Source organism: Buceros rhinoceros, unplaced genomic scaffold (assembly GCF_000710305.1).
Source record: "Buceros rhinoceros silvestris isolate BGI_N320 unplaced genomic scaffold, ASM71030v1 scaffold33982, whole genome shotgun sequence".
NCBI lineage: Eukaryota > Metazoa > Chordata > Aves > Bucerotiformes > Bucerotidae > Buceros > Buceros rhinoceros.
In genome coordinates this window covers 1-11,378 of record NW_010401220.1, presented here as the reverse complement: position 1 = coordinate 11,378, position 11,378 = coordinate 1, and the positions used below count along the sequence as shown (strand labels likewise).

Below are 11,378 nucleotides of genomic sequence, written 5' to 3'. Positions count from 1 at the left end.
ATATGGTGCAAATCATGAGGATGCCTCTTCCAAGCCTACAGAACCAAGAGGGTGGGTGCAGATGAAAAAATATCAACATTTACGTGAGTTACTACTAGCAAGAATGTTCAATCACTACTGCAGAACAAGATAATGATTTCTAACAGTACGAGCTGAGTGTCATCCTAGCACACAAACAGTTTCAAGTCAAAAACTTAGTGTACAGTTGAGTATTTCGACCAGCAGGTGTTGCTGAAGACTACAAAACACATTAAAGACAAGGTCAAGTCGGTCAGCTTTCTGTGGAGGGGTCAAACTTTTTTTTTTTCCAGTTCAACAAGAAGCATAGCATGACGAAGTATATTTTTATTCATAAACCTTTTCAACGTGATAGTCTAAAGTAATGCAATCTATGAAATTGAACCCTGTTTTCAGATATACAAGTAGCGTTTTGTATTTCTAAGGGGAGGTAAAGCTTGTCTAACTTCATAAGAGCAGCCAAGTAGACAGTAAGTTTTTCAGGTTCTACATCTTACCAACTCAAATCCATCCCAGCTAAAATAAAATACGTTATCAGGTTGGAAACAGAAGAAGCAGGAAATCAGTCAGCTGACAGGAGACTTGGAAAGTGCAAAAAGTGCTGAAGCTCATCTTGTTACACCAGGTTTGGCAGAATTTCTTAACTGACATCTGACTTCCTACATTTTAGCTGCTTCGTCCACCTGAGGTGACTTGCTTAACTACATACAAATTTTCCCAAATGTTGTTCTTGCAATAAATCTGTAAAATTACTACAAGATTGTTTCTATTAAAAAAGAAAACCCCTTCAACGTCAGTAAAAATAGACGATGACCCAGCAAGCATCTGAATCATCAGTCACTGGATGCTAGGAGTATTCATGAGAAGCATTAACACATTTCCAAATTCTCTGTCTCTTCCCACTGGCCACTGCTGGGGCCAGGATTCTGAGCCTCACCATTAGTCTCAGGAGGGCTTATGAAAATTCGAGATAAAATTACACCATTCTTACTGCTCCCATAAAACTACTTAAAATCCCTGAAGCTCCTTTTTAAACAGTTGCCTTCACACACAGGAGAAAGTGAAAACATCCAAAGCCACTTCAGCTGCATGGTTTGGGCTGGACATCCCTTCCATGGCAGATGCAAAAACTGCAACCAGTAATAAAATAGAATCACATAGGTTGGAAAAGACCCTTAAGATCATCAGGTCCAACCATAAACCTAACACTGCCAAGCCCACCACTGAACCACATCCCTAGGCAGCACCTCCCCCAACATCTGAAAGCAGGTATTTCATATCCCCACCTTCTCTAGACACCTTGTGTTCCCTAGACTATTCCAATTCCTCCCATTGCTCTCCTCCTGTTCTCAGCAATTCACGAGTTTCCCTCCTTACCTCAGACCCAGGTCTTTCATCACAGTTTCAGCTAGTCCTTCATCTTCACAGCCGTGGGTTCCACTTCAAATCTTCCAGGGGCTTTCCGACATGCAGCACCATTTCTGAAACTGCAGACACACCTCTGACACAACTACCAGCAAGTATGGTATCTCAGTCCCGTGCTCACGAGAGCATCACGCAGGAGCAAGAAGCAGATCTAATCAGGACTTGCTGTAATTTACTCCTGACTCTCTTTTATTTCCGCAACTATAGCGTTAAATAAGTGTTAGACAGTATTAAACAAAAGTTTTAACTTTAATATTCAAATTCCACACTAGTAAGAACAAACAGAGCAAAAACTGGAAACATTGTTTAAACTAAAATTAATGAAGAGGAAAGCCAGTAATGAGAACAGTTCTATTTTTTAGCAACATCTGTCAGCTTAGGTCCAACATCAGTACAGCCACATTCTGTTCATTTTGGAACTTTGAATAGTTAAGCTTTGTCTGCTGGCATCTCGGACTGCAGTTTCAGTATAGTATACTATAAGCACAATCCAACTTATGTACATAAACAATGAAGAAAAATCTGAACACTTACACTAGATTATTTACAAGTACTCCAACATTAAAAAAAAATAGCCTCAAGAACAGACAACTGAAGAGAATACCAACATTTAGAGAACCTTATTAGAAAGAATTACAAAACATCAATAGCCAAGACGTTAACAATTGCACTACACTAACAGAGTCCAAATATTAAATTGGTGCATTATTTCACAATGCACTAGCTTTGAGAGAAAAATGCTGCCTTCACTAAAATGCAGCTTAGAATTGTTTCACGTAATTAACAAGAAGCCTATTAACACAATATGATTGTTTTAATGCTACAGTTTACAGCAAGGACAACAAACTAAAAATAGCAGCAGTTCCACATGGCACTTAAATTCCACAGGTTTCTAAGCTGTGGTTTATGCAATGCCTACAAAGTGCTCCCAGTTGAATATACAAATAAAATTCATAATAAAAGTCTACCTGACATCAGGTACATTGAGTGTAGATGGCCTTAAAGCCTGTCTTTCAAAATTTATTCCCCTCTGCTCCAAAAAGAGTCGTAACCATCAAAGCAAGGCCCCCTCCCTCCCTCCTGAAGATCATTAGGGATATCACTTCTTACAATGCCGTGACACTACAAAGCAGCACACCACTATAGTGGTTAACCCTGGGACGATGTAACATCTAACAGTGTAACTGAAAGGCTTACGGATTAACATCCAGGCTCCTCTATAGACAAGGTAGTAACAGAGTCCATTAACTCAAATGGTGAATACAGCTCATCAGCCATACTGTACAAGTAAAAACCCAGAAGCAGTTCCTGTAAAACTAGAGACACTGATCAAAGCCAGGACAAGGAACCAGGAATTGAATGCTTCCTCCAATCCCTCAGGCTTCAGCCCAGCAGAGATGCTATAGCCATCCTCAGCAGTTCTTTTAGACTCCATAGCTAGTATATAGTAAGACTAACTGAGCGGTTCCTTTTCTTCCCAATGAGTCGAGATGGTCTATTCTGTGTCGTAGATCTAGTTGTCATCCTGTCAGTGAACAGTGCTCGCTCCTCAGCTGCGGCCTTGGTTCATTTTCTTCCCAATGAGTCGAGATGGTCTATTCTGTGTCGTAGATCTAGTTGTCATCCTGTCAGTGAACAGTGCTCGCTCCTCAGCTGCGGCCTTTGCCATCTGTGCCTTCTTCAGCTCTCTGCAAGACACGGAGAGTCAGTTACGCTTGCGCCAAAGGTATCAGAAAGGACCACAGGCATATCACAGCAAGAGCATTTAAAATGAATTGCAGCAGTTCAGAACCGAAGACCCGCAGTAATTTAGATCATACTAAGACTGTTACATGGTCTTAGTATCCACCAGTTCACACCCACCAGTTTACAGCCCAGAGGACAGAAGTGGGATGTTTGTTACTTGTCTAGATGTTCTTTCTTTTGAACACGGGAAGGAAATGACAAATTCACACAACACAGATTTTGAAACCCAGCCTTTTATAAGCAGATCCACACCTCAATTAGTAGGACATAGTAGGACGTTTACTTTCTAGTACAAGCTGAATCACTGAAGAGCTGATTACTGAAGTTTGCCTGATGGAACCTTCAGCCACAGCTGAACTTCTGTGGGAGATTCAGACATACACACATGCACTTAGATGAACGTACCTGGCAACAGACAGCTTGGAAAGCATCACATTCCTTTTGCAAACCCACATCAAAAGCTTATTACCACCTAAATCCTTTTTCGCCTTACATAAAAATGTCAACCCAGAACTGCAGGGACAAAGTTAAATAAAACTCAGCATAAAACTACGGAATCGGCTGAAGAGCAAAGTTACCTTTATCAAGGGTTTCCCCACACACCCCTTTTCTCCTTCCCTTAAATGCAGACATATAGCTAAATGTAAGGATTCCCTCCATATCTTTTCCTTCTCCTATCCCAAACTAGCCCTCCAGGAATTTTCTCTACTATAAGAACTAGCATTTGTAATCTCCCTTCACATCTGGACTCCAGAGCAAGGTGAAATTTTACAAGCTTGCTGCATATTGGTGTAGAGGTCTATTTAGTTTGAAGTTACATGTTTCAGTTTAATAAACTACTCCTGTTCTCCTAAGTCAAAGTATTATTCATTAACACCCGTGCCCCATCTAATCCTCCCCACGCTACTGCTGTGTCAGTTCAGTGCCAGAGAACGCAGCCAATTTTTACTCATCTTCCCTAAAGACTGAACGTCAGTCACAAATGCACACACACATGTGCGTGCGCCCACCCACCCACCGTTACCAGGAAGTTTTACAATACACTTCCATTCTTTCCTAGAAGTCTCATCTTGAATCCTTCCTTCCTCTGAAGATGACGACAGAGTAGAAAAGCTGCGTTTTCTTACAAGGATTCCCTTCACTGATAACTCACATACCCGAGTAGTATCACGAACGGGTCAGATGCAGCAGTATTAAAACACAAAATGAAACAAACCAAGAACACCTACCTGAACTATGTTATGAAACACTATCTCACACAATGTTACTCTGGTACAACACACTTTTTAAAAATCATTCTTGATTTTGCAGTTATTTTGTAAGGATGGCAAGTACTTGTTGCCAGGCCAGAGAAGTCTTCACAAAATATTAACTTTGCCAACTTCCCCTTTCATACAACACAAAAATGTCATCTTTATGCAAGAAAGGAAGTTGTCACAGCAAACCTGCCCTTGAACAACCTGAACTGTCAATGTCTTCTTTCTGCAGTCAGTTTAATATGTAAGATTATAAAGGTAACCACCTAAGATGGCAAGCCTGGCTGCATTCAGACCGTAGCAACAGCAAGATAAGCAGATAACAATGGAGATAATCCAAACGCAGAGTTAACACCTGCGTTCAAAACAAACCAGTCAAAGTAGCCGCTGTTCGACATTCCCTCGTGAAAGCCTGCCTATCATGCATTACAAGTGCAAGGTCAACGGCAGTGAAAGATTCAGATAGGTTTACTAATTCTTCCTCTGAAACCCAAGCAGAAACCAGATTTTCCTAAAGGGAGTATCTTAAAAGCTGTAATTCAGAGTTGAATGTTTGAGCAAGGGGTAGGACAAGATGACCTCCTGATACAAAGGATTCTCTGGAATGTAGTCAATCACACTGCTGCGTACAAGTCAGGTTAGTCCAGTACAAGTCAAATTAGTCCAAAAACATTCCTGATGTCCTATTGCATTTAAGTTCAAGACAGCTCATTTAAATCACATTTTCCAATATGTTTCAATGTCCAGATGACCTAGGAAAACAGACTCAAATAACACAGATGTAAGTTACACTACACGTCACAGGAGTATGCGCTATGCTTGAAACGTGGTTTTTTTTAATTGTAATGTTTTGTATGCCTTGAATACTAATAGTGTAGTTGAGATTCCCTGAAAGAGTCTAAGTTCCTTCTACAGACAAAGTTTCTTTTAAAGTTACATAACCTATTTTGTATTTCTTGAGTATCTACATGCCCACAGATTTGTGGATCTCATGCAAAAACAAAGACAGTCCTACTCTACTATCACATGAAAATCCATTAAGTTATATTTAAGTATCCCAAAGAATTACTTACTTCTGCAAGAGCGAGTTTTTGAATTTTTCAGCGTTCAGTTCTATTCGGAGCTGCTCTGCACTCTTTTTTGCGGCAGAGAGAAGCACTGAATGCTTGACTAGTGCCACAGCTGAAGGCCTTTTCTCTGGATCAGGACTAATCATAACCTTGGACAAAAGAACATATGGCATTGTAGTCAAGGCCAGCGATACAGTAAACTACACTAATCAGTGAGCCACTAGTACAAGAGTTCTTACTTTTAGTAAGTCTAGTAATTCTTGAGAAAGCACTTGGGGTATTCTAGGTAGTTTTCCTTGTCGAATTTCATGCCATTGGTCCCCATTAGTTGGAAGTGGTTCAGCCCCAGCAGCACAAACAACGGTCAGAGCAAGAGCAAAAATATCTGCTTTTGGCAAATGAGTGTAGTTCTTGAAAAATAAAGAAAAATAAACTTATTACACATACCACCCAGCGTAAAAAAAAAAAGCTAACAGACAGCTAAACTATTCAGCACTTAACACATTCACAATATTACATTCCTCTAAGTACTCCGGGTGTTCAAGGCGATATCATCTATGAAGTTTCTCCTTCACCAAGGAGGTGGCTGACAGTCACTCATTACTCTGGAGAAAACAGCATGCAGACCTAACATCACTCTTTTCCACAAACAGCACCGTTACCTCTTGTAGGACTTCATTTGCAAGAAAACGGCTATCGCCTTCCTCCACTTGTGGACTAGATACTCGAGTTACGTGACCAAGGTCACCTGCAAGAAGAAAATAAAGTTATTTTTAAGACAAATAAGACAATGCAATAGAGTACAAGTGTGCTGCTTCTCACCTATTTTAAAAATTACTCTATCAGATGACCAATCATCATCATCACCTTCTTCTGAAGCTGTACTGGGGACTGATGTCCTAGATATGAAAATATTACCTGAAAAAGAGCAGAATTGTTTAAAAAAGCCCACAACATTTCTGCCCAATTTTTACTTCATCTAGTTTCTCCACAGTTTGCTTTAGCCACACAGAAGTTTTAGTTATACACATACCCTGTACACAGAGCGAGAAAATATAACTCACTCCAGCCCCTCTGCTGGGAGGAGAGCCAAGTGTTACCCAAGTAGAGTCAATTACACAAAAAGGGCACAAGATAAATTCAACAATGGTTTAAGTTTGGAAGCCAAATTTGTAACGGACACCTTCGTACTGCTATTTACAACTTCAGTGAAGAACTCACGGTTAGTAAGGTGTGGCTAACTGCTTGTTTTTCTACAGCAGATTGAATTAACTGAGAAAGTTGTCAACACAGAGTAAAGCAGTTTATAAACTTACTAGGTTTGATATCCATGTGCACCAGTGACATTGAATGAATGTACTTTAAGCCTCGAGCCACCTGAAGTAGCAGGTCCTTCAGTTCTGGTTCAGTAAAATAACGCATATTCCTGTAATTTTCACTTATGGCATCTGCTAAACTGCCGCCTAAAACAATGTCAAAAAAACCCAACTAATTATTTTATATCAAAGCAATGCTTCCACAAGTAAGTACAACTGGCTCCCCAAATTAACAGAGGATATATCACAAAGAACTTGCTGATGACACGCAGGAAGTGTAAAATCTAGTGCTCTATCCCCTCTTCATAGCTGTGTAATGTAACAGAATTATTTTTCTGATGTAGCTACCGTGCAAATTAACAGGATACCAATACAAGGGAAAAGACCACTCCTCCTCTTCCAAATCTCTGGCAGGGTATTAACCGTAGCAAAAAGCTTCAGAAATCAGGCCCACCTCCCTTTTTAAAGGAAACTCTCTGGTAATTTTCTCTGTTCCAGCTTGTACCATTGTACAGAAGAAAGAACAGCTTTGCTGCTTGCAAATGCCTCACTGTACCTAGAATATTCTTAAACGCTTAAGACTCTGCAATTTTGTCTGTTTTTTGCTTCATCTATCTGATAAGCCTTTTCCAACAGAAAGGAAGATCAGATACATGAGACAATGGTATGACCTATGCGCAGGGTAATCAATTGCTAACATGACAGCGATTTGTAGACACCTGTGTATATTCAAAAATAACCTTTTTTTTTAAAGCAAGTTCACAATAAGCAATAAACTTCACTTACCATTGCAATATTCATTCTGTATAAGCATATGATCATCTTCTGCCCATGCAGAGTAGTATCTTACTACATGAGAATGCTGTCCCAGAACTGCATGTGCATAGACCTCTCTTAAAGCATTTTGCCTGTTACAGTCACAAACAGTAACAACACACAAGAACATTATGAGGTGAATTAGTCCAATTTCAGCTTGATAGAACCACTTTATTACAGTAAGTACTTACTGTAAGCGTTATATCACACACCTCTGCCAGCTCAGGTTTGTAATTAAACCCTTCGTATTCAGTTCTGCGGCATGTTAAGGCGGGCTTATATCCAAACGGCTAAAATAATTTATGTTGTATTAAAAGACTAAGTATATGGAACATCAAAAAACAGGTTTTCCTGCAGGTAATTCTTGAGGGAGCTGCCGCTTCCATTACATACTTTCCAATCAGCAGCAAGCTTCAGGACTGAAGTCGGCACTCCCATCTTCCTGTGTGGAACACCAGCATGCAATTTCGAACAACTCCAGAGTTGTGGAGTTTTACATTGTAACTGTTACAACAGCAGGGTGAGAAATCATGAATCACAGGCTCATTCACAAATGCCAAAAAATACTGCCAAACTGACTTAACTGATCTGTGCATCACTCTAAGCTGATGAGGACAAGGACGTAGCTGGGAATACTGCTTTCCTTTCACATCTCAAAGGGGCTTAACAAGAGAGCTCCTGTCATTCGGCTAGTGGCTGGCCCAGCCCCCATCCTTGACATTCATATAGTCCCCCCTGCCATTAATGCAAATAAGCATTATTGTTGCTTTCCAGATGAGAATAATCTGTTTCCACACAGAACACTGGGACAAATGTCTGCCTTTCCTCCCCAATACTGCATTTAGTTCATATATATTTTTACTTTTCTCTTAGATGCCCTGTCTAGACACCAACATAAAGAGACAAGGGAGGAAAAAGCTCCAAGAGGTGACTTAATAGCAGGCAATACTCACTCATCCACTGAGCCAGCTAAGGGTTTCTTGGATCGCTTTATTGCATAAATGCAGCCATCAAGCCTCTTCACACATTTAAACACAGAACCAAATTCACCAGATCCAATCTTCTCCAGCTCATGAAATTCAGTTGCATATCGTGACTTCATATTACTTTCTGTTATTGTTATCCTCTGCAAAGATTAGGAAGGAAAATACTTAGAACTGCAGATACACAAACTGCCAAACCTAGTATCAAGTTCTAAAGATTAATTACCTTAGCAGGTCTGATGGTTTCATCTTCAGGCTCTCCATCACTTGCTTCCATGTCCTCTTCACAAGAGCTGAAATTCACACCAGTTACTTTTGTTGAAGTAATATGGCTTAAGTAAACTTTAAACTGAAGTCGAGCAGCCGTTCATTTTTCTGAGACTGATGCTCATCTACAAAGTTTAGTTTAACTAACTGAATGCTAGATATTTGTAAGCACAAACTCATAAAATAAAGGCGCCACACTAATATCTTTGTCATTTCTTCTTTTCACGCTAGTATTTAATGTGTTTTTCCCTCCTCAAGAAAAGACTATGTGCCTGTCACGCATCTCAAAGCGGATACTTTGAGACCTGTATTAAGCATCACTAACAGATTTGCAATGAAACATACTTACATAGAAGCAATTTGTTATAAAACTTCTGCAGCTACAAGTAGTTCTAAAGATAAGCTTCATGAAGGAAGATAGACATTACTCACTCATTCCAGTGCGTTCTCTTCCTCCTACGACATTTTCCTTCAGAGTTGTGAAGAAACATGGAATCAGGAGTGAAAGGATTGATGTTCACATGAGGTGTTTGTCTAATATCTTCTTCTTGCTTCTCTGATTTCCCAACATTCATAAATAGAGAGCCCCCTCGAAGTTTGACTGAGCTGGAGCCTATTCCTTGTGCTTTAGAAAGCAAACTCTGCATTTATTTCAAAAACAGACAAAAAGACAAAAAAGACAGAGAGTTACGGCCTCAACACTGCTTTAAACACTCAAGTCATGCTCGAAAACTGTCATTACAATGTTGTCTAGTCAAAGTTCGCATTAATTGCATTTCCATCAAAAAGAATGCCAAAGAAAGTATTACACTTTACACTCCACACAAAACCAAAGGAAATATTGGATGCTAAAATAATTTTTAAAAGACAGAAAAGATTACGAGAGAAGTGCTTTTCTGTCTTTAATCACATCGTCACCTAAACTTGGACAGTTCTTTGTCCATGAAACAAACTCGGACAAAACCATCCTGTGCTCCATCACCATGATTTTCACACACAAGACAGGGGAGTTAGATCAGACGTAGAAAATTATCTTTGGTGACTAACTATAAGTAGCAAGCTAAAAAAATTAAGGAAATAAAAGATTTCATACTGATGCACAGATGCTTCGTCATGAGCCTTCAAAAAATTGCTCAAGTATTGACAGCACTGTTGCGATGTCAGTTCTACACCCAAAACAGATCTTTTGGGCGATCGTTTTGTCAGTCCAGGCATTTTCCAGCACATGATAAATCCTCTCACAGTTAGGTAGGGAAGTTTGCACTCGAGGCTCCTACATCCTGGAGAGGATGCCAACCCCTGACCTACTGGATCATACACTGTATTGCCTTATCCTAGCAACACTTTTCAAAATAAAGAATTGACATAACTAAAGCCTAAACCACCACAGGGAAGAAGGGTCAACATTTGGGCATCTCAAATGCACTTCCCAACCTGCACTAGATGAAGACCTTTAAGTCACTGTGCATCTCAACACACATTGCAGTATTTCCACCGCATACCTTGTCCAACTGATTCTTCCAGATTCCAAAGATAATCTCTCCAAGTTACCCCATATAAGATTTGGGTACCTAATTTAAGAATCCCACTGAACTGCAGTGTTAAAACCTTTAGTGTCACAATCCACAAGACTCCTGCATCTCTAAAGCATCTGTTACTGGTTCAGTACAAGACTGTAGAATGGTTTGGGCAGGAAGGGACATTCAAAGTCATCTAGTCCAACCCCCTGCAAGCAGCAGGGACATCTTCAACTAGATCAGAATGCCCAGAGCCCCATCCAACCTGACCTGAAATGTTTCCAGGGATGGGGCATCAACACCAATTTTACTATTTCCAAACAGGGAATACTGATTTCTACCAGGGACATCTCATTTGAGATGGAAGCTGTAAAAAAAACCCCACCAATTAGCAAGGTTACCTTCCTTGCACCTTAAGTCAGTTGTTTTCAATCTACAGTCTATAGACCCCTGGGAGATTATCCCCGTGGATTATCCCTGGATTACTTCTAAAGAGCTATAAGTAATTAAGAAAGCCAGCCTATTATCACTAGATTTAAACTCACTCTACAGTGTTGAGTGTCGAGTTCAAAAGTTGAAATGCCTTCCAAAAATCCATTAATAACAGAGTTAACAGCTAGCTATCCCTTAGCCTTCAAATCCATCAGTTTAGCGGCTACTCAAACAGCCTTTTACATTTGACAGAAAGGGCACAGCCGCCGACCTTGCGCCGGTGTACAGTCCTACAGCAGCAGCGCTCAAACAAACACCGAGTTACTGGTAGACGCAGGAACAAATTCCAATTCAAGTTTTAACCTCCTGGTTATGAAAGTACAAACACCCCTCACAAGACTGAAGTATAAGAGTTTAATAATCTACTTTCACCTTTAAAAAAAAAAAAATCTTTTCCACAAAACGTAACAAAAGCACGGTACTTCTATATTTATACTTATTCACATTTTTAAATTTATTTAATGTGCGTTTT

At 39.9% G+C, this 11,378-nt stretch overlaps 1 protein-coding gene across 2 annotated transcripts; it reads right to left on the bottom strand.

Annotated features, from left to right (window-relative positions):
• Nucleotides 1-1,675: 1,675 nt before the first annotated feature.
• Nucleotides 1,676-9,534, bottom strand: WEE1 (WEE1 G2 checkpoint kinase). 2 transcript variants are annotated; one of them, XM_010132201.1, is made up of 11 exons: nucleotides 9,330-9,534; nucleotides 8,857-8,923; nucleotides 8,601-8,773; nucleotides 7,618-7,739; nucleotides 6,832-6,978; nucleotides 6,338-6,433; nucleotides 6,178-6,263; nucleotides 5,755-5,925; nucleotides 5,519-5,664; nucleotides 3,104-3,131; nucleotides 1,676-3,003 (listed from the first exon to the last, which is right to left on the bottom strand). In XM_010132201.1, the coding sequence occupies exons 1-11, from the start codon at nucleotides 9,470-9,472 to the stop codon at nucleotides 2,881-2,883; spliced, it is 1,302 nt and encodes a 433-aa protein (XP_010130503.1). In that variant the 5' UTR covers nucleotides 9,473-9,534; the 3' UTR covers nucleotides 1,676-2,880. The 2 variants fall into 2 exon arrangements, with proteins under 2 accessions (XP_010130503.1, XP_010130504.1); XM_010132202.1 differs by having other exon boundaries at nucleotides 2,881-2,945; nucleotides 3,043-3,131; nucleotides 9,330-9,532.
• Nucleotides 9,535-11,378: the final 1,844 nt, after the last annotated feature.